General features: G+C 38.4%; 1 protein-coding gene across 2 annotated transcripts in view; it reads right to left on the reverse strand.

The window, feature by feature from the left end:
- The window catches only part of LOC128253195 (tiggrin), a 55,553-nt gene that overhangs the window by 8,210 nt on the left and 22,541 nt on the right, over positions 1–24,802 (reverse strand). For both annotated transcript variants that reach the window (XM_052981418.1, XM_052981419.1), the window contains one exon: positions 10,912–11,871. In XM_052981418.1, coding sequence (XP_052837378.1) covers positions 10,912–11,871 — 960 coding nt within the window. The remainder of the gene's footprint in view (positions 1–10,911; positions 11,872–24,802) is intronic.

Genomic DNA, 24,802 nt, shown 5'->3' on the forward strand with positions numbered 1-24,802 from the left:
ATTCGGACCGACTTAGGATCGCAGTATCGTCTGCGAATGTAGAAGTAGTTAGCCGCTTGTTCGTGGCAATATCTGCGGTGTAAAGGAGAAATAAAGTTGGACCAAGGGCGCTACCTTGAGGAACTCCAACTATCGTGTAATCGTCGGATATTGTAGTGTTGCATCTCACGGCGAAGGCTCTGTTGTAAAGATGAGTGACTTGATCTATTGTTCCTTGGCTTTCTCGAAAGCCAAATTGATGTGCCGGAATAAGGTTGTGCTCCTTCAGATGTGGGATTATGCGCGTCAGAAGGCATTTTTCGAGCAGTTTTGACAGACACGAGAGTAAACTTATCGGTATGTATGAAGCTGGTATTGTGTGATCTTTTCCTGGCTTTGGGATCATTATGATCACCGACTTTTTTCCGTTTTTTTGGGAAGTAGCCAAGTCGTGTTATCCCGTTAAAGAGTTTACAAATTACCTCAACTGCACAGTTGGGAAGTTCAATTAGCATCTTAGGAGTTATTAGATCACCGCCTGGGGCCTTTTTGTTTTTAATTGCTCGCTGATGACTTTTGCAACTTCGTTTGTTTGGAACAGAATTGGCGCCGTCTCAGTTCCACCTCGAATTGACGGCGACGGTAGTGTGAATGAATTATTGCAGGGTTTGGCTGAAAAACATTTCGAAGGTGTAAAGCAAATGTACAGGCTCTGTCTTTGTCGCTTCTGGCCCAGCTGCCTGAAGAGTCTCTTACGGGAATTACTGTTTCGGCCGGCGCACTTAGATTTTGGTGGGCCCTCCACAGGGGATGCTTGGTGCTGGTGGGTGAAAGTTTCTCAATGTACTGGCGTTGTGCTTTTTCTTCTTCGTGCCTTAGAGCCCTGGTAAGTCTGCGACCAGCTTCCTTAAGACTATGTTTTGAGGATGGCGATCTGCTGGTTTGCCAAGCACGCCTCAAACGTCTTTTCTCCAAAACAAGCTGTTCGATTTCAAGGTTAGTTTTGTGTTGGTGTGTGTGCCCAACCCTCCCTTGCGTTGTAGAGACTTTGGCTGCTGCGATGAGTACAGACTCCAGTGCATTGGCATAGCAATCGATGTCCTCCTTGAAGTTGAGCTGTGGAGTTAGTTCGATGTGGGAACTTACGTACTTTTTGAACTTCAGCCAGTTGGTTCGATGCGACGTCAGCCTGCAAGGGTGCTCGATTAATTCCGGGCTTTGAAGAAGAGTTATTAGCACTGGTGAGTGGTCCGATGATAGATTCAAAAGCGATTTTGCAGATATTAGATTGCGAGATATATTTTTTGTCACAGCAAAATCAATTAAATCAGGTAGTTTTCTAGGATCTGTTGGCCAGTATGTAGGACTGCCTGGTGAAACGTAGTCCAGTTTGTTGCATGTTTTGATGAGTGCATTATATAGTTGCCTTCCTTTGGGGGTAACAAGGCGGGATCCCCAGTGTGTGTGCTTGGCGTTGTAATCACCTGCTGCTATGAATCGCTCTCCAAGTGAATTGTAGAAGTCCATGAATTGGTCTTCTGAGACTGAAAAGCGGGGTGGGCAGTAGACAGCGGCAATGGCAAGGTTGCTGGTGCCCAACTGTAATTTTATCGATGTAGCTTGCAGATAATTTTTTGCAAACCGTTGGTGAAAGTGGTGTTTGATACGGTCTCTTATTAAGATGCCGGCTCCGCCATGTGCTTTACCATCTGGATGATCGGTGCCGTAGAACGTGTATCCTCGTATTTGAAAGTTATATTTGCTGGTGAGATGCGTTTCTGCTGGCAACATAACGTCGATGTGATTTTCGTTCAGAAATTGAGTTATTTCAGGTATATGCCGTGAAACACCGTTGGCGTTCCACAGAGTTATTCGGAGGCTAGGCATAATTTATTTGGACTGCTGAGCTGCAAGCATTTGTCACAAGATATTTTGGTTTTGCATTAGAGTTTGCATGGTGATTTTCATGAAGGACATAAATTCCATCATATTTTGTTGCAAAGTTATCATCATAGTTTCCATGTTACTTTGTGGCTGTCCCATGGCCTGCTGTATGTTATCAGTTTTCGGCTCTATGTGAGCTGTGCCTGATCTTAGAGCACTGGCGTAGGAAATGCTGTTGGTGGTAATTGAAGGGCCAAATGATGACCTGGCTGCTTTTGCGAAGAAAACTTCGGGTGTCACTCATCATATAGTACGATTTGTACTCATAACATGGTGACTAGCCCAAAGGTGCCGGAAAATGCAAAATAAACAAGCATGGGAGTCAATTCCAATTCTATTATTCTGATTATCGTCATCGGTCAATTTTTCCTACTCTTCTCACTCCGAAGCAACAAAAAGAACAACTCGATAAAATCAGAGATCTTATAGCACCAGAGCAAATGCTTCCGGTCTCAGCAGAATATGCAATCGAAATATACAAAATCACGCAAACAAAAGGAACAACAACAGACACCCATGTCATAGTCTATGTTAATTTTCCATTGGTATCCACAACGCCTTAAGAAGTCTACAGTATTATTCCAATCTCGACATGGATGTCAAGAACATAGAACTCATTTAAACTATGTCTTACATTATTGTGGTCAACGCCCACAGTGATCAATTCATGGGATTCACTGAAGAAGAGTACCAACGATGCCGAGCTGTTGCCGCCGTTGCTTACATCTGTTAGTATTCAGCGAACCAGCACTCCGTAAAATCAAATCATTGAAATTATTGCAAAATCATTGAAACAACTTCCAACAGGGCTTGGGTCAAAACTTCACAACTAAACAACTGGAACTTTGCAACCTTTTATCGACTGGATCTTCAATCTTTCTGCAACGGTCAGCACTCATAAAAAGCGTGGTGCGCTCCTCCTTCAGTCGATTGGGAAAAATAAGCTATTATGACGAACAAAGGACCGATTTAGCCCACAAGGAGCTGGATAAAATTCAACAAAACTTAAGGAAATTTGATCATCATTTGATTTCGACTCCAGTATTATGCTTTAAGTTAGACTTGGCTTAATTCACCCGTCTCTGATAATAACAATTACTTTCTGTATAGACGAGGTGGCTTTGAACATTTCGAAATGAGACGACATTGAATTCGTTTATGTATCTTTATCCTTGTGTAACCTACTCCTATATTCCACCAGGTTCGGATGATTCAATCTTCTTGAAGCACCTCGCCGCTATCAGGAATATATCCTAACTCACAGATGATTCTCACGAATAAATATATTGGGTGACTTTTATATACCACAACTATCATGCTCAACATGTGCTGATTTTGCTGCACTAGTTCCTAGTGATTAAAATGAGTTCATAGATGGTCTTATAGACTTATCCCTTGGTCATTCCATATCAAATCAGAACGGAAGATTGCTAGATCCTAGATTTGTATCTGACGGTGATGCAACTCGCGCCACTCCGCTGTCCGTTCCAGAGGACCCTCATCATCCAACTCTGAAAATTTCTATGAACGGTATTTTTCAGTTTCCTAACACTCCCAAGACGCTACTGCTAAATCAATGTTTCCGGAAGGTCGACTACTCTCGAATGTCGACTTTCTTATTCCTAATTGACTGGTCCGGTCTGTACAATCTTCCACTTGAGGAGTCCGCATTTAATTTTTAAAATAACTTTTATTCGTCGTTCAATGCATTTCTTCCTTCCATAGCTCAAAAAACCTCTAACAGTCCTCCGTGGTCGACCAAACACTTGGCTCATCTAAAAAATGTTAAGACTCGACTGTATAAAAGGTTTGTAAAAACTGGAATCGGATCCTATTTCTCAAAATAAAGCGTCGCAAAGTCCAATTTATCCTTCATAATTGTGAATGCTATAATAGCTTTCTATTACGCTGCAAAAATTAATTCCGCAGCAATCCAAAATTATTTTACTCATTCGTTAGATCAAAGCATAAGCTTAACATATTTCCTCCATCCCTTCGTTTGAGCAAATGAAACTGCGTCAAATGATCAGAAAATTAGTTACATGTTCGCAGATTTTTTCCAATCCACCTATTCGCCCCATTCAACTCATCTTAATATTAATTTAAGTAAGTCTCTTCACCTACTCCACACAGATTCTATATTCATTCCCTTAATAAATGCGAAGTCCTACGCAGCCTATCAATGATAAGTCGGTTTTTTTCACCAGATCCGGATATGGTGCTAAGCTGCGTCCTTAAGTACTGTGCAGTACCACTTGCATTTCCATTAACCAACTGTTCGATCAACTGCAGCATCAGTGTCGCTCACTAATATCGCCGCTTCAATATAGTTTCACAAAATGTCGGTCTACTACAACAAACATCCTAGAATTCACGACCTTCATTAGTCAAGGGTTTTTATCCTTAAAAAACTGATGTAATTTTTACTGACTTCAGCAAAGCTTTCGATTCAGTGAACCATAAGCTACAGATCCATAAGCTCCTCCTGCTCTAGCTCCTCGATCCAACCTTAAAGGCCGGACACAAAAGGTTCAATACAATGGAATAAAATCCAAAACACTTTTTGTAAGCCTTGGTCCATTATTATTTGGCTTATTTATTAATGGTCTTTCTCAAATTATTGAGGCCTGTCAAGTTTTGATGTATGCAGATGATGAGAAGTTGATTGAGCATATGACATCATCTGGCTCCTACATGCAGCTCCGGCTAGACTTAAATAAACTTCAATCCTGGTGCCAAGTCAATACGCTACAGCTTAATCCAGGTAAAAGTTAATTCGTCGTTTTATCGAACCATCCCAACTGATAACTTCTTTAAACTGGAATGTTTCATGCAGACCGACGCGTCGATTCCGTCCGTTAGCACTGCCGGTGTTCTCTAGGACAATTCTAATGAACATTATCTTTTGAGTGCTTCTATGATGTAAATTCTAGTAGAGTCATACAATTTTTGCAATCCATAAATGTGTCTTTAACTTTGTGTTGATTAATTAATATTATAGTTAAATTGTTTAAGTATTGTTAAATTCCTGTATAATTATTAAGTCCATCGAGGTGTTCATGGCTCCAAACAATCAAGTAAATAAAAACATATAAAAATATGGCCGACCCTCAAGGTCTTAAAAAAACATTTCAGTAGGCTAGCAGTTTAGCCGCTATTTTGGACATAATTTTAAAAATATAATGTGGTTGTTTTTTACTTAATTACAAGCTTAAAAAAAGAACGGATTTATCCTTTAAACATAAATTCCTTTCCTTTTTTCATACTTCCATAAGTCACTCACCAATTTAGTCATTAAAAAACTACTTAATTTTCAAGTGTACAAAAAGTACTTGTAAAGCAAAGTATTTGGTTGCTCAAAAGTTTCTTCTTCCTTAAAGTTCTTGTCGAACTTGAAGAAATAAATAAGAGATTAAGCTTAATTAATAAATTACCATCAAACTGGCAATCGATTGTATCAAAATATGGTGCTTTTTATACCCTTGCAGAGGGTATTATAATTTCAGTCAGAAGTTTGCAACGCAGTGAAGGAGACATCTCCGACCCAATAAAGTATAAATATTCTTGATCAGCATCACTAGGCGAGTCGATCTAGCCATGTCCGTCTGTCCGTCTGTCCGTCCGTTTCTATGCAAACTAGTCTCTCAGTTTTAAAGCTATCTGCATAAAGCTTTCCCAAAAGTTGTTTTTCTATTGCAGGTAGTATATAAGTCGGAACGAGCCGGATCGGACGACTATAGCATATAGCTCGAAAAAATAAATTTAAAAAAAATTATAACCTTGCTGTTTTTTAATTTTTCTATCAGTTCTTCGACATATAGTAATGGTTAAATATTTCAGAATTACGGTTTAAATTTCATCAAAATCGGACGACTATATCATATAGCTCCCATAGGAACAATCGCAAAAAAATACAAAAAAAATTATAACTTTGATGTTTTTTAATTTTTTTTTGCTTCTTAGACATATAGTAATGGTTAAATATTTCAGAATTACGGTTAAAATTTCATCAAAATCGGACGCCTATATCATATAGCTCCCATAGAAATAATACAAATATATAAAATAACTATATAATAATTGAGCTGCAAATCATCATAGCTTCAATGTTTTTAGACATATACGCAAGTAAATCATAATTTTAATGTTTTAAAAAATATTTAATTTTTGCAATAGCTGCAAGGGTATATGAACTTCGGCTTGCCGAAGTTTGCTTCATTTCTTGTTTTAAATAAATCGGTTAATTCTAACCTCAAAAAAAAAGCTTGGAATTTCATGTAAATATAATTGATTACTTTTTACTTGACCTAATATTTATTTCTTGGTATGTTGATCAATATCGAGGGCTTGACAGACAGGTCAATCTGCTAAGTCTTTATATTTTTTTAATACATTTAGAAAAACAATGCCAAAAATCCATCCAATGAATGTTGGCATACATTAGCCTTATGAATACTAAAAAGGACCCAATACTTGTTTTATTAATTTTCCCAAAAAAAAAACCTTTTGACCATTGTGCAACGTAGTGATAGAGACTTTTTCGACCCTATATATTAATCCAACAAAAACACCTCTATAGTCGAGTTCCTCGACAATTAAACACCCGTTACTTAGCTAGCAATATTAAAAACAAATATTCCCCCAGAAAACAATAAGTTCATAGCTGGCGCTATCTGACGAACTGTTGTGACAACACTGCAAGCAAAGAGCGAGCAGCATTATAGAATAGACAAAAAACGCTGTTGGCACACACACATTTACTGAGAAAATTAATTAGTATTATTAACGAACTCCGTATTCAAATGTGCAGAGACGTCATTATAAAATATAATTGCCAATAACTTCTAAAATAATAGCTCGATTCTGAAAATGACCGAAACCTAACACAGAGGTCACACAGACATGTTAACTAAGGTCTAACATGTCTCAGAGTGATTTAGCGATTACTAGAATCTAAACGTTAAACCACAAATCTCTAGCTTTTATAGTTTCCGAGATCTCGAATTTCATACAGACGGTCAGACGGAAAAACAGACCGACATAGCTTGATCGACTCGTCTATTGATCCCGATCAAGAAAAGGTCCGAAACGCTTCTGTCAACCTGTTACATAAATTTAAACGAATACAATATACCATTTTACTTTATATAGAAATTAAAAAATAACATAAATATTAAGTACATTTTGCTTCACATAAGTCAACTATATATAATCGATAAAAAAAATTGAATAGTTTGTGGGATAGCTCTTCATTTTTATAACCCTATGTGTCCGTCCAGGCATGGATGTGCTGAGTTTTCGGAATAAGGTTGATCGATTTTCTGCTACTTTTTTTTAGCGCTGCCATCAGATCAGATGTATTTCGAACTGCCCGACCCCTTAAGTTCACGTCCAATTTATTCCACACACTAGATAGGTATTAAGATCAGCACTCTGCTGTGGAGTTTTAAGCAAGCACAGGCGAATATTCAAGGCCGTATTGTTTGGGTCATTATCCTGGTAAAAGTAAAAAGGTGACCCAATGACGAGGCGATCTGCGCTTTGTTTAAGCTTTCGTTTCAGAATATCAATGTTCATTTTGTGGCATACACAACCCCAAACCATTGCACCTCCTCAACCGTGTTTTTAAGTTTTTATCGGCATCTCCAGGCCGTCGCCAAACTTTAAAACTCCCATCTGATCCAAATATATTGTACATAGACACATTAGTAAAAATAACATTGAGCCAGAATTCAAAAAGATAATATGTTAAAACCGCTGTTTTCACTCAGACATTGATAAGTTTCCCCGTAAAAATAACATACACAAATTGAGAGCGAGCATTTATTAGTATGTGTGTTCTCCGCTGCTCCTGCAGTTTACACACGTGTAAACGAAGGTCTAACATGTCTCACAGTGATGTCGCGATTCGTGGTCGTTAGCGTAGGCGGGTCTCCGTTCTAAAAAAAAAAACTAGAATCTGCATTTGAAATCCCAAACCTCTTGCTCTAATGGTTTCCGAGATCTCGACGATCATACAGACGGACAGAAAAAGAATATATATACTTTATAAAGTCTTCTTTCTACCTGTTACATACTTTTAAACAAATACACTATACCCTTTTACTGGAGTTTACAAAAAAGCCGCTTAAATATAAACAGAAAAAACCTAGATTTGGCTATAATTCCGTAGTTTTTGTACTTAAAGAAATCGGTTTCAGGATCTTCAAACATCGATTTGATTAAAACAAACAAACAAATAAACAGGAGGGGAAAAGATTTCATTTCAGTACGGTTGATTTGTGCCATAAAATGAATAATTATTAGAAATTATTTTTGCTTGTTAGATGAGTTTCTGAAATTAACATGATGTCAATTTCAATCTAGAGTTTAAGCTTCGGCAGATCTAGCTTGTGCTGGGAAATTTCGTTTGAATTCCAAAAGCAAATTATTAAAAATTTTGTTGTCTGCGTGAATGTTGCAGAGTGGCGATCAGTAATTCCTTGCCATTTGGCGTTTTTTAGTTGTTTTTTTGGATCTTTTGAATCGCTGTTTGTTTGTGGTACTGGCCCAGATGTTGTGATTGGAACCACTTCGATACCCAAGAGCGTTAGCGAATGACACTCCGGGTGTTGTGTATAATGGGAGTATAATGGGGTTTCTGCGTTTGTGTGTCTGGCCAGTGGGGGTACTGAAGAATATTGTCAGATGAGACTTCCGGGGTAGTGTTGACAGACAGCGCCATATCTGATACGTAGCATGTAATGCAAACCAATAATTTAAGTAGGTTTTGTATTCACTGTGCAACTGTGAAAAAAAAATTTTTAAAATAATTTATTCGTTTCCTAACATTTCAATTGGAAACCATCAAATCAATCACGTGTATTGTGCAAATTTTTATTCAATTTCAACAGCAGGCATTTGTCTTTAAGGTGGAAAGTTGAACTGTGTAAATTATCTGGATTGTGCATTTGAGGTTAAATTCACCACTTATCACCGTGCGAGCATCGCAGAAAATTACCGACTGGGACAAAGCGTGAGGACACGAAGATCATTGGCATCATACAATCGCTTGGCATTCCAATATGATCCCACTGCGAACAGCAGTGATGAAGTAAATTTTGATATTGGACCAATGACGACTATATGCCGATATTGCAATGCGTTAAAGTTCAAAAGAGAAACGGCTGTATTGCGCTGCGCAAGTTGAAAATTCAAACTGGATCCATTACTTACATCACCACAGCCACTGAATCTATTGTTCGATGGAATTGATACACCACACACTACACCATCACACGATCAGAAGTTACACCCTATTCATCAACAAATGATTGTTTGCAATTACAGATATAACGACAAATATATCATTGACGGTTCAATGGTGCTAACAGCAGATGAGCCACATCAATTTCTGCAAATATATTTCATTTTGTCGTAGGTGGATCGGCTGAATGTGCGGTGCAATATAGTTGTATTATTGATTTTCCTTTGAACGTCGTATTGAGATGATTGACGTGCCTTGTCAAAACAATCTGACAGTCAGTGTAACAACACCCTTTCGCCGTTTTAGCATTATTATTATATCCAGAGGGTATTATAACTTCAGTCAGAAGTTTTCAGAAAAGGAGACATTTCCGTCCCTATAAAGTGTATATATTCTTGATCAGCATCACTAGGAGAGTCTAGCCATGTCCGTCTGTCCGCCCGTCCGTTTCTACGCAAACTAGTCTCTCAGTTTTAAAGCTACCTACAAACTTTCCCAAAAGTAGTATGTAGTACATAGGTCGAAACGAGCCGGATCGGAAGACTATAGCATGGGAGCTATATGCTATAGGCGTCCAATCCGGAACCATTGGAAAAATAAGTGAAAAAAAAATTATAACTTTGTGGTTTTTTATTTTTTTTTATCTCTTCGACATATAGTAATGGTTAAATATTTCAGAATTACGGTTTAAATTTTTGTTCAAATCGGAAAACGACATAATATAGCTCCCATAGGAACAATCGGAAAAAAATATATAAAAAAAAAAATAATAACTTTGCTGTTTTCAATTTTTTTTTTAGTTCTTCGACATATAGTAATAGTTATTTCAGAAGTACGGTTTGAATTTCATCACCATCGGACGACTATATCATATAGCAAAAAAACAGTAAAAATATACAAAAATTTGTTTTTTTATATGTAACTTATCTATTTTTTTTTTTTTTGACTCATTGATAATTTGAAAGTTTAGAATTACGCTTTTAACATTATTAAAATCGAAAAACGATATCGTATATCTGTAATAGGAACTATCGAAGAACTAAGCTGCAAATCATCATAGCTTTAATGTTTTTAAACATAAACGCAAGTTTGCCGAAGTTTGCTTCCTTTCTTGCTTTTAAATGATAATGAAAAACTAATGCAATGGCGTAATTACACAACTTTGGTATGCACCAGCTCTAATAAAAGCATTGCCTTGTCATTTTTTAAGATTCGACTATTCTTTGCTGATTTCAATATTTCGGATACATATAGTAGTCTTAATCGTACCTTAAGCTCTGTTTGCAGCTGTTTACATTCAATAACAACCCGTCTTTTACATTAGCTGGTGGATTTTTGAAATTCCTTCCCATAGAAATTATAATCCGTATACTTATTATATATTTATATAAATTCAAAGAAAAACAAGAAGGGACACTATTGTCAGGTGCCCCTTTATTTTTAAAAAACTATTGGGTTTTAGGTGGCATCATCTGTACATTTACACTAAATGCTTATAAATTAATGACAGACAGTCTTTTGCGATTTGTGGCTTTTAGAGTGGGAGTGGCCACTCAATCCCAAACTTCTACCTTTTGTACTTTCCGAGATCTCGACGTTCATCCGTGCGTACAGACAGACAGTCATAAGGACATGCCATATAAAAAAGGTTTTCATAAAAACTTGCCGCTTTTTGATTTTTGCTCAAAATTAAAAATATAAAAAAAAACAGTTTTGAGTTAAATCTTATTTAAATAACTTACCCACTTCTCCACCTGCTCGACTGTCACGTGATAGTCGGAGGCGATACCGTCTAGCCGCTGCTTGTCTCGCTTGAGAAAATCAACGAACTCTTGGTAGCTTGAGCCGTTGCGCTGCTGCTTCAACCAGTCGTTGAATCCATTGCTGATCTTCTGCTGCCACTGGGTCTGCTGCTCAAACTGGACGAGGCCGGAGCTTTGTAGGCGCCGCAGCTCCTCCCGCAGCCATTGGTCGACCTGGTCGATGCCAATATGATGCGTCTGCGAGAGGCTCTGTAGCCGGGCATGATCCTGGTTCAGCTCCTGTTCCACCTGCTCGTATGGAATCTCTTTCTGCTTCTTTAGCAGCAGCTCTACTAGTCGTTGTTGTTCATCCACCTGCCACTTGCTTAAGCTCTCGACCTTTGCGTGACCCCTTGTTCGGAGGTTGATCAGCTGTTGGCGTAGCCATTCCTCAATATCTGCAACGTTGACGGAATGCTGGTTAGCTAGCTTTTGTAGACGCTCCCGCTCCTGGTTTAGCTCCATCTCGAACTCCACAAAGGTTAGGTGGTTTTGCTGTTTAACTAGATTTTGCAGGCGCGCCAGCTCGGACTCCTGCCAGACACTAAGGTTCCTTATAGATTCTTCCGTGCTGCCCCGCAGGCGTTTTAGTTCCGCAATCATCCACTCTTCGATCTGCTCCACATTTAAGCGGTACTGATCAGCTAGGTGCTTCAGATGAGTGCGGTCAGCCAGAAGTTTTTCTTCGTACTCCGCCGTAGTCAGACCGTTTTTGTATTCAGCAATTAAGCTCTTAATGTAGTCTCGCTCGACCCTCTGCCATGTTTGGAGTTGCTCGATCTCAAACTGGCCATTTTTGCGTAAGTCTTCGATCACCTGCTTCACATAGTCTTCCACTTCCACAATACGCACGTGGTGTTGTTCCGCGAGCTTTATTAGAAAACGGCGATCGTTGTGCACCTGCAATTAAGAAGTTTGTAAGTATATATTTTCTAAAATTTCTAATAAAAACAAAAAGAATGTTCCTTTTTCAGAAAAAATTGCCCCATTCCATGTAACATTTTATTTTAATTTATGAATGTGCCAAATTCCATTCGTGAATATTTGTTTATGTACATACCGACATAAAAGTTATCAGCACAGGCGTTAAAAAAAAAAAATTTGTGTAGCCAATCACACTGAAGCCGTGAATTTTAGCAAATTATCAGAGATTTTATAACGCCATAGAATACACAGCATTTTTTTTTTTTAAATATAACATTTAAAAAAAAATGTGTCTTTAAAAGTAAATGTGTTAATATTCAATTTAAATCAAGATGGGCTAAAAATTTTAAAAGTTTTAAAAGGTGCTGTTATTTTTGCAAATGGGCGGTCTCTTTCAAAAAAGGGGCCCTGGGGACCGAACAGGGGTGGTGAATCCCGCAACGGGCGCCGGAAGGAAATTTGTCGGCCACCGGGGGAGCTATACCATACCGTATTAACTGTAGTATACGCACATATCGGGTTCACACTGTACATTACACTCTTTGTAGCACTTTACCGCAATAAATATATAAAATCTAACGGCCAGCATATTTTTAATTGCATGTGTAATATAAAACCCGACTTTCGCTGTGTAGGCCGGCCACCTAAATACCATATACATGTCGCATCCACTGCATTGAGGGGTAACTCAAACTAGATTAAAACGAATATTAGTAGATGCATAAGCAATTAATAAGTAACAAGTGGTATATAAGATTATTTGTACCTTAGTGCCGTTAACTGTTTATTAAGCATAGCCGTCTAAAGGGTCCGGGCTTAGACTTGTCTACCAGCGTAGTAAATTTTTGGACAATTGCATTGTTAGCATTTTCCCCGCTGTACGCAAAGGTCTGTCAAACAGACTTAGAATTGAGGCAGTATCGCAAATGAGAAATACAGAGGTAAACAGCTTGTGTACATTATGAAACGCAACGTCGAATTTATAAGTAATATTTTGGATCATTGGGGGACAGAATAATAACTACATAACAAATAAGGAGTCGAAGAGGCGCAAAAATGAGGCCTACCGATGGACGCCACGGCGGAAATCGGCAGCCTTCAGGTGTTCGACAAGCAACCCAAAATCGGTCGAACGCCCCACCATCAGCGCCACCGGACCTGTTCCCATTTGAGCAGGTTGGCAAAAGCGAGACGCCAAAAAGGAGCAGGGATGCAATGAGCCCAACAAGCTCCGAAAAGCAGGCCAAGAAGACTAAGTGGCAAAAGCCCCCAGTCGAGCTAGTGCTTGAATTGGTAAATTTAATAGACGGACTGATCTCATCGTGTATAGTGAAGAAGACAGCAGTTCGCAACATGAATCAGTGCATGAAAGATACTTGAATGAGCAACAAGGACATCCAGCTATAAATTAGCGAAAGATTGGAGGTGGCAGAGGCTGCAAAAGGGCGATTGGCCGCAAAGCAGGGCCAGAGGCAACAAGGTTTTCCTTGCTGGAGATTGGGGTGCGTCCGAGATTGTCCGGGCAGACGCCCTTGCTATAGCTGGGGCAGAAGGCCACTCCTACGGCGAAATTGTCAACAAGGTAAAGAGGAGAGAGGACAATAAGCTGCAGGACGTCCGCAAGAATTGTGCGTACGAAAAAACGCACGGCAAAGGGAGATCTGCTTCTGGAACTAGACGGCTCCGCAAGGAGCGACACGCCCTTCGTCAAGGAAAATATTGGACGAGTCCTCGGCGACTATGCGGGAAATTGTGGACTAAGAAAGAGGTAGCAGCTTTGCTTCACGTGTCAAAGCGCTTCGCTCAGCCTATGCGGACACAAAAATGGCCGTACTCGGACTCGTACCACAAGTAGCAGCAAAACTTCTCGCAGAGGTGAAAGTAAAAGTGGGCTGGTCCAACTGCCTGGTTCGGAAACGGCGGCCGAACGGCGCTGTTATAAGTGTCTGGAGTTCTGGCTCATATCGGCCCGGTGCAAGAGCGGAAGATATTACAGCGACTGCTGTCTGAAGTGCGGGAAACCGGAGAAAAGGTAGCAAGCTGCTCGCAAAAACCAAATAGCTTTCTATGTGTTAGCGCTAGGAGGACAGCGGTTAATCACATAACAGGTAGTAGGAGTTGCCCTCTGAGCAAAAAACCTTCAGAACAGTGAAAATTCTACAAGTAAACATTAACCACTGCGGCGCCGCGCATGACCTACTAAGCCAGACCGGCGTCTTGACGATCAGGTCATTCCGGCCACAGGACTTGCGAACCGGTTCGTTTTTTAATCGAGCTACTGTGAACGAGGTTTCCATCTACTGTTGTTACATGCCATCCAGCCTCACTCTCCAGGAATTCGCGGCAGTTTTGGACGAAATGGTGGATGACGCAAAAGGAAGACGAAAGTAATCATCGCAGGCAATTTTAAGGCGTGGGCCATGGAGTGTCCGTGGAGTGTCCATGGAGCACTCCACCAACTAGGCGTACGCGAAACCTTGGTAGCCATTCTACAGTCCTCTTTTAGCGATCGCATCCTACTCTATGATACGAATAGCGGCGTGATGGTGGCGTGGAGTTTCCCAAGGATCTGTACTGGGACCGCTGCTCTGGAGTGCTGTGTATGATAGTTTTCGGTAGGCTTTGCATAGCCATCGTTATTTTGACCAAAACACTGCAAGAAGCAGAGCGTCTTGGAAGCGATGCTGTTGCAATTTTCGAGGAGTGGCTCTCAACGGTTGGCTTTAATATTGCGCACCACAAAACCGAGGCAGTTCTCATATCCAGCCGTAAGGAAGTAGATTCAGCAAACATTCAAGTCGGTGGCTGTACGATAATGACAACCAGAGCAATACGGTACCTAGGAGTCATGATCGTCGTCATCGATCTGCTGGCTGTCGAAGCTAAGGAGATCCACAAAGAAGTCGATAATCTGGGAAGGCAGTGCACTCCCTCACAGAGACGGGAAATAAACGCAAGAGGGAAAAGTCTAGAGGCGTGGCAGGCATCGCTGGCATCAATCAGCTAAGGGATGCTGGACTCACCGAGTTATACCTGTCATCAAAAATGGATGCAAAGACCAAAAGGAGAGGTAAACTTGTGTCTGAACCAGATACTAAGCGGTCATGGATGTTTTAGGAGCTAGCTCACCTGACAATAAACTAACTGATTTAAAAAAAAAAACCTACGGCCTAACATGTCTCAGAGCGACGTGTCAGACATGTTAAGTGTTTTGCGATTTGTGGGCGCTGAGTGGGCGTGGCTTCGTTTTTAAATAAACTTGCGATGCGTAGGAAAAACTTAAATATGCATGCCCAAACCCAAATCTCTAGCCTTTGTAGTTTCCGAGATCTCTACGTTCATACAGACGGATATGGCTAGATCGAATCGGATATTGTTTCTTGTTCATTAATGTAAGCAATAAACTGCTTGTCAAAACCTAATACTTTTTATCTTCTATGATGCCAAACCACATTACGGGGAAATTTTTAACGATGTGCCCCTGCTCACATCGAGTGGTAGGCACATAGAATCACGAATCAGAATATGACAAAAAAGTTAACAAATTATTGTAATTACACGCTAAAGAAATTTTGAACAACAAAACATGACTGAGACAATTATAATTATCACAAATAACACGGAAAGGGTCATAAAGGGCATAGGTGGACTTGCACAATCACATAGACAAAGAGACAAGGGCCGAAAACGACGACGGCACGGTACGTTCCTGTTAAGGGAACAAGTTCTACAATTACTCAGGGAGGGCAAATCAATTAAACCTAACGTATCGCTATAAGATGGCAACCGTCGATTAGTGTCATAGTTAAAACCTCTTGGAACAAATAACAAAAACTGCTTTTGAACATACTCTATCATATGCACAAACCATACTCTAAAGATCCCCGGACAAGGGAAACGTATTAAAGCTTAGTTGTGTAAGGGTCATCAAACTCCATTGACCAAATTTTCATAAAAGCTTTGTTGGAAATCGTCGAAATATGATCGTTAAAACAATGTTTTGGAAGTTGTATTATTGAATTTCACTTTTTGAGAGCGGTTAAAGATATTGGAATGTATCCACAACATTAACCTCGGGGAAAACCCATTAATGATGATTTTTTTGTTAGTACTATATAGTTTACCGAGTCAAAAGCTTTCGAAAAATCGGTAAAGATAATATCAGTTTTTTGTTTATTTAAAAAACTACGATTAACAAGTGCGGTAAACTCAAATCATGATACTTTATAAGGTCGCTTCCTTCTACTTTCACCCTACAATATACCCTTTTACTCTACGAGTAACGGGTATAAAAAGAGAGCGCTATAGTCGAGATCCACGACTATTAGATACCCGTTACTCAGCTAACAAATTTCAAAATATATGTTCCCCCAGAAAACAGTCGGGTTTTCGGTGGCGGCAACTGCCGAGCTGCACTACAATCAAAGAGCAGGCTGCACCCCACCACGCCACAGCAACCCTTTCTTATGCAGAACAGCGCCAGAGCATACACGAACAGTATAAAACACATACACATTGACAAGTTTCCCTATCAAAATTATTTCCGAACATGCTCTTCGCTGCTCTTCATGTACGACATCTGTTTTAAATAAGCAATGACGTTATTACCAAACATATTTCCCAATAAGTTCTTAAATAAAATGTTTGTGTTTACCGATAGATTTGGCTGAAACACACAACAAACACTATGGTCTTACATGTCACAGAGTTACTTTTGCAATTTGTGGGCGTAAGAGTGAGCTTTACTCCGTGTTGAAATAAACTTGCGCTGCGTAAAAATCCAAAATTACAATAGTTTCCGAGATTCCGACGTTCATATGGACGGACATACAGACGGACATGGATAGATCAACTCAGCTATTAATCCTGATCAAGGATATGTACACTTTAAAGAGTAGGAAACGCGTTCTTCTACCTGTTCCATACTTATTAACGAATACAATAAACACTTTTACTCTACGATTAATGAGTATAAAAAGATTAGTTTAAAGGAAATACGAAATGCCATTAAAGAGCCACACGACTTCTTCTTCCTAGCCTTCTCATTTATTCTTTCCTATCCGATTTCTTTTATTTGTTGTTCTGTTTTGCTTACAGTTTTCTGGTTTAAAACGGAGATTCTTTGATTCGAAATTTTTCGTCCCTTATTTTTCATGTTCGATATATTTTTATGCATACCTTCTTAAAACTTTCATAATAACCCAATATGTTTATAGTATTCAGCAAGTCAAGCTAAACTAGGTAGTGTTTAAAATTTTGGGAAAAAGCAAGAATTCCCACAAGGGCATTGCCTTACTGCGTCAAAAAACATATGGATTTGTACTATGCTTGGAGAGAGCTGCAAAAACTTTGTAAAATAAACTCTAGCCGCTTTTAAGGACCGAGAAAAGAATTTTAAAACAAGTCATAATATTGCAAATGCTGATGCCTTGAAAATAATAAAAATAGAGGAAGACAAACTATTTTTAAATAAACAAAGAGAATCAGGACGACCACGATATTTAGCTGGTCTGGACAAAAAATTGACGGAGAAAGGAGAAAGAGCTAGGCAAAAACCATTGAAAGAAGAGGAAAGGCGTATAAAGCAAAGAGAGCTATTGGATTTTGCATCTACTTCTATACCAAGCAACTTACAGTATTCGGAAGATTCGGACTAAGATCTTATAAATCCTGAACTGGTTTTGCTATACGTTGCTTGCTCTGAAAAAAGTATAAAAAGTGGTAGAAAGAATCTCATCACACCTAAACTTGTCGAAGCTTTAGATCGATGCCAGTTGAGTATAAGAGACTCCGTATACATTCTTCAGGCGGTAGTAGAAGCGCTTGATATGAGCAGCGAGGATTTTCCTATCAACAAATCATCGATTCAGCGAATTCGTACTGAGACTAGAAAATCAAGCGCAGAAGCAATTAAAACTTAATTATAAAACAATATACCTGACATCCTCAAACTATTACCCGGATTGTTAATAGTTAAAAAGTTAAAAGGAATAACGCTTGCCAATTATTGCTTCATTTGATGGTAGAGAACAGTTAAAAAGTTAAAAGGAATAACGCTTGAAAATTATTGCTTCATTTGATGGTAGAGAACAGTACCGAAAACTAGAGAGTTCTTCTGGAAAAGATCAGGCCAAAGCAATCTAAACTACTTTGTTTGACTGGAACCTACAAAATAAGGTACAAATATGACTGCATCGAATACTGGTCGTTTCAATGGAGCTTGTGCTATTTTGGAACAGACCTTAGAAAGATAAATTTTGCTTTTCGCTTGTCGTCATCATGTTTATAAGTTGGTCCTGAAAGCTGCTTTTCAAACCAAGATAAACCAAGCAAATTACTATTAGCTCTTATATTCCGCTCTTTAAAAAGTTCAGAGATAATTTAAAAAAAATCGATTCAAATGACATTCAACTGTGCCTTCATTTCATAAATGCACATGTTTCCGAAACAAAAATTTCGTCTTTGTTAATTTTTTATAAGACACAACTAAGCACAGTTTTTTTTTATAAGAGACGATTACCGCGAGTTGACGAAGTCGATAACCAAATTAAGACAAAAATGATTGCCAGCTTAAGCAGGGCCAAAAGTTCAAATTTTTGAAAACGCTATATTCCATCAAGGGAAGAATTATCGCAAGAGTTGTTAGGTAAGATATTTTTATAGGTATAATTATTATATTTTTCTTGTTATTCAACTTGTTTTTTTCTTTAAGATTAAACGCTCGATGATTTTGTTTCAGATAAAAGGAAACAATTTCTATCTCGACTGCAGATCGACGACAGCTTTCTTCAAGAAAATTTTAGAATTAGTCATTTAAAGGTGGTAAATGACACTGCTGAAAGGGCTGCTAAATTAGTACAGGGTTTTAACGGGCTTATCACGTCAAAGAAGAACAAAAACAGTTTTTGCTGCGCTGTGTTCAAGAACACAGAAATTTTTATCCAGACTGTAAAAAAAGTACACTACAGAAAAGTTACCCTGGATGATCAAAGCTATTTTATGTTCTAAATAAATACTACTGTCTATGCAAGTTCATTTTAACTTTTACTGACTTCACTTATCGTAATAACGTAGCAGACCGAAATATTAAACCAAAATAGGATTTTGGATAAACTTTGTAGATCGGTCGGCACGGGTTGCAATAATGCTAGAAAGGTAACATTTTGTAATCAAATTTCTTTTAGCATTTATAAAAAATAAGCGGGTATGCATTTAAAAAATTAAAAAAAAAAAAACTGTTTTCTTCATATTAGGGACACCTCAATGTACACAAATTATAGGTTTTATCGTCCATTCAAACGAGGAGGTGAAGTCTTGATTGCTGTTGACTCAAACTTCAAACTAATTATTTATTTAATAAAGTGAAAAGAATGACATCGAATCCTGTGTATAAATTTTTCTTTTTCCGTTAGTTTTATAAATATTGCTCATATACTACTGTGGATAAAAAGTAAGGATGATTTGTATCATAACATCTTTATTTATTCTTCTAATTCAAGTTCATCCCCTTCAAAGAAATTCCCCAATGGCGATTTTGTCCCCTGATGAAACAACAATCTTTTCACACCATAGAGCAGCACGAATTTATTAACGGCTTGCTTGACATTGCGGTATCCAGTAAACCATATTCAGAATATGGTATATTTTAATTTTGCTTTTAGTCCACAAGGCGTTTGTCCGTTAAGAACGGCGCCACTTAAGCTACCTGAAGATTCCTCTCACCAACTCTCGAGCTTTTTTTCTGTTTACATTTACATTTTATTTATTTAATCTTCTCGTCAGTGAGACTAACAATAAGTGTATTAAATCTTAAATTAAAATGCTATATTACAGTCAAGACGCAAGATAAAGGGGTTCTAGTAATTATTGCTGAGCTAGATGGTCATTGCGTTGTAGGCGGGTTCGGTTGAGAACCCGGGTTAAACACCTTGTGGGATGGTTTGGTTAAAAGGTTCGTTGGTGTTACGGGTGAAAAACCCAGATATCTGTAAATGTTTTTGTTTCAAATATATACCATGGTACCCAAGTGATTGTTCTTAGGATTTTTAATTGAGCGTGCTGGATAATGTCGATGCTGGAATAGCTCTCATTACCCCACAGCTGGGAGCCGTTAGTTCAGAGTAACTTAAGCGTAGAGTTGTAGAGCAGGACCATTTAGTCCGCGCAGAGGGCAGAATGGGCGTTTATAATCCATATTTTCTTAGCTTTGATTTGTTTCCGCCAAATAGGTGGACGCATGTCAAGGTGGACGCCGCTTCTGAGGGTTTTAAGAGCGTTAGGTAGATTGTTTCATAGGCGAATGGCATTTATAAAAAATTGTCTAGGGATGATAAAGTTTTGTGTTCTTTGCGAAGAAGTTTCTGAAACACGTAAGACGGTTCACAGGTGCACAAAATTTTTTAAAAATAAATTAAAGTCTTAAGGTCAATTCTCTGTCTTATATGGGAAGTGTGGTCAGTACGACGGAGACGTAACACGTACCGGACAATTGAAATACAAGCAACAGATAATTTTTGCATATTTTGAGTGTCGCAATGCCCAAAAATTTCAACACCGTTAAACAGGGTGGGAACTAGAATTGTTTTGGCCACTAGCATTCGTAGTTGAGTTGGCAAGAACGAGTGAGAAGTTAAAAGATGTTTCAGAAAACCATATGTTGGCCAAGCTGCTTTGGAAATATGTTTGGTTCATGTTAAGGTGTTACCCAGGCTATTGCCAATTAATTAATTCAGGCACTTGTTGCATGTAGTTTTAGGTACATCGAATTGCAAAAACTTCCAGTTCAGATCAATGACGTCCACTAGGTGGGGGGAAAACTGCTTCCTTTTACCAATTCCAATATTATTAAGTTCACGCCACATTGCAATTGCTAGATTTTGTATTTGGACCCATAAAAGTCACACTTTGCAGATCTAATGATCTGTAGAACCTAATCACGCGCCCGAGTGTTATGATTTCTAAAAAAATTGATTTTATATCGCTTCCACTTATTGTAACATGCGTCACGGATCGCTATGTTTCATTTAATGTTATGGGTATCCAAGGAATTTTGCATTGGATTGCACATTTATTATACAGGTATTCAATGTTGCTGTTAAAAATATGCAAGCCAATAGATTCGAAACCATCGAGCAGATGTCTTTCTCTTAAGATATTGCTTTTGAAGTCCCCAGTAATAATAACGTCTGTATAGTCAACAAATATTTCAGACAAAACATTTTCCAGGGAGCATTGTCAATGTTACGATTCGGCCGGTAGATGCATCCAATCAATGCTTTCAAAGAAAGATTTTTACCAGAAAGTTCTAAAAGTAGATATTCAATTTCGCTATCGATTGGGTGCTTACATTTAACGGTACAATTCAATTTTTGCCTACAGAAATAACGACACCACCAGCGTGACTAAAACGATCTGCACGGTAAATAACATGACCATCACACGCAATAGACAGATCACTAAAATCGGACAAGATCAAATATCAAATAACATCAACGTTATACTGAACAAACAAGCATCTAAATTCATCAATTTTCTTCATAAGAATCTGTGCATTAATATGGACAAACTTAATACACTTTTATTGCTTAACTAGGAACCAATTAAACTCGTAGCTATGGAACTATCTATTTCAGTATAGTCGAACATATTGAGGACCTACTGGGAAGCGCGCTCTAGAAAAATGAGGACATCAAGATATGACATAAATCATATTATCACCGCAGCGGACATGCACAAGGCCTCTGCGAGTGTAGTCTTCTGACAAAATTGTTTGATTTTTAAGCTTCTTAGCCTCTTTAAAAACAATATATTTCTATTATAATGACATAGAACAAATTTGCGTATTTCTGGTCCGGAAAATTTCCGTAAATTTGGGCGGCGGAGTGAGCTGCAGCGAAAAACCAAGTTTGTTGTAGAGGATCTTCAGATTTTCACTCTCTAGAATTCCGTGCATGCGTAAGTCGCAGGCCTGAGTTGCCATTTGCTGAGAAGAAAGTTTGGCTTCTATCTCCCCCATTCCTTGTTTCAAAATGTTCAGTTCGCAGACCTCCACCTCCAGATTATTAATACTCCTTCATCTTGTCCTTGATTTTGGAAAAGGCCAGTTATTTTTAAAGTTTGTTCTTCGAGACGCAAGTTCAGCGTCTCTAGCAGTTGAGGTGACGGGGCATCAGACATAGGCTCGTTGCTGATCCCGTTGCAGTAGTTGTTCTTGATGCGCAGACGCTTGTTAGACGATGCCATGGTTACAGCATGTATGTAGGGTAAGTGACTATGTAGAAGTTCAAAAGTTGTTGAAAACAAGGCGTTAAATCTAGGTTCGATTCGCAAGTGCAGATGACGGGTTCGATGCACAAAAACATAGGTTCGAAGTTTGGGATTTTTAATTGTTTTAAATCGTTTTTAAACTTTGAAAGGTCAGTGGCGATGCAGGTTCACAATGTTCACAGTGAGAACAGGAGATTGTCCAAATTTTACACCGAAGATTTAAATTGTACGTCCTAAAATACTAGGTAAAAACTTGATTTTCTACGGATCTATTGAAAACACGTAAGTTGATACTGATTATTGTGATCATGAGCGATATTCGTAGGCAAGACAAGGCTTATTTGGGCTACTGAGATGCAAGCATCTTTTTCAATAAATTTTGATTTAAGGTTTTGCAAAGTGGTTTTCATGAATGACATTAGACTTGGTTGGCAAGTGATCATCATAGTTTCGATATTGCTCTGTGGCTGTTCCAAGGCTGGCTGGATGTATTCGGTTCTCAGCACTGCGTGAGTTGTTCTTGTTCTTATAGCACTGGCATAGGAGATCCCGTGGGTGGTGATTGAAGGGCCAAACGAGGGTCTGGCTACCGAAGAAAACTTCAGATGTGGTTTGCGATGTAAAGTGAACGTTTTGTGTTGTCTAGACAACGTACCGTTGTTGCACGATGAATACGAGTTTCAGCTCATCATAGAGAGGACAATAGAGGCTGCTGTGTGATTTTTTCCACAATTACTAAACTTTTGTATTAGAGACTTTTATTTGTTGGCAGGACAAGGTTTAGAGTCATGGCAGTCTCCACAGGCTTAACAGACTGGCCTCAGATCGACTTTGAAAAGTAATTGTGACTTTTTATTTCTGTTTATTATGTTTATCACATTTTTGACAACGAATCATTTTTCCTTTAAAGACTCTGTGATTTCGTGATTTCGGGTTCTATTCCTTTTGACAACTTGCAATCCTTTGTAGCTTTTATGTTGGTACGTATAGTAATTCTTTTTTGAATCGTTTAGGTTATTCGAAACGACTCGGAAATCTTCTTTTTTTTTGCAGAGGGTATTATAATTTCAGTCAGAAGTTTGCAACGCAGCGAAGTGGACATTTCCGACCCTATAAAGTATATATAATCTTGATCAGCATCACTTGGAGAGCCGATCTAGCCCTGTCCGTCTGTCCGACTTTCCGTCCGTCCGTTTCTACGCAAACTAGTCTCTCAGTTTTAAAGCTGTCTTCATGAAACTTTCCCACAAGTTGTCTTTCTATTGCAGGTAGTATATAAGTCGGAACGAGTCGGATCGGACGACTATAGCATATAGCTCCCACGGAAACAATCGAAAAAAAAAATTTTAAAAAAATATAACTTTGCTGTTTTTAATTTTTTTTTAGTACTTCGACATATAGTAATGGTTAAATATTTCAGAATTACGTTTTATATTTCATCAAAATCATAAATTAAGTTCTTCGACATATAGTAAAGGTTAAATATTTAAGAATTACGGTTTAAATTTCATCAAAATCGAACGACTATATCAAATAGCTCTCATAGGAACAATCGAAAAAAAAAATACAACAAAAATTTTAACTTCGCTGTTTTAAATTTTTTTTTAGTTCTTCGACATATAGTAAAGGTTAAATATTTTAGAATTACGGTTTAAATTTCATCAAAATCGGACGACTATATCATATAGCTCCCATAGAAATAATTCAAATATATAAAAAACTATCTAATAATTGAGCTGCAAATCATCATAGCTTCAATGTTTTGAACCACATACGCAAGTAAAACATAATTTTAATGTTTTAAAAAATATTTAATTTTTGCAATAGCTGCAAGGGTATATGAACTTCGGCTTGTTTGCTTTCTTTCTTGTTTTTAAAGAAATACGCTATACATGGATTTTTTTGTTATTTGGTTTTTATGGGGCGGTGGAAAGGCGTGGTCAAACTGGCAAGCAATATTTTTTCGAAATTCTACCTTAGTCTCCCAAAAATTTCAGAATTTTAGGTTTATTTTTAAAAGTTTATGTTAAAGATTTTTACTTTTCGACAATACAGCTCTGTAGGGTAGGGAATCCTTATCTGACCACTGTTACATCAAGTTTACCATTAATACGCTATACCCTTACCTTGAAGAAATCACACATTTAAAGAAAAGTAATTGGGTGTACTACACTAAACTTTTAGCTACTAACCTAGAAACAATACCTTCATATATTCCGAACACCCGGGAAAACTAGAGGAAACAGTAAACATCATCACAGACACCAGCAACCAAACCCTAAACCTACATGGCGGGCTACCATCCTAACGCACATCAAAAAGGAGTGCAGACAACAATTTAGCAAGGTTAAACATTACAACACTGAAAATATCCTGAGTACTATAGGAAACTTCGGGTATACAAAAAAGAAATAGGACAGGCCAAACGTTAAGAATGGGCACGCTTTTGCAGTAGCATAGAGTCGACCACCGACCACAGTATACCTAAAATATCCGTTAGGCAGGTGGACAAAGACCAGCCATGAAACACTAGAGCTGCTCCTAGACACTCAGTTTCTTCCCAACCCTAAAGGGGCAATGACTTGTAATAGTTCGGACCCCCTCGACAAGGAAAAAAAGTATGACGAGAAATCATCTAAGC

Source organism: Drosophila gunungcola, assembly GCF_025200985.1.
Source record: "Drosophila gunungcola strain Sukarami chromosome 2L unlocalized genomic scaffold, Dgunungcola_SK_2 000007F, whole genome shotgun sequence".
NCBI lineage: Eukaryota > Metazoa > Arthropoda > Insecta > Diptera > Drosophilidae > Drosophila > Drosophila gunungcola.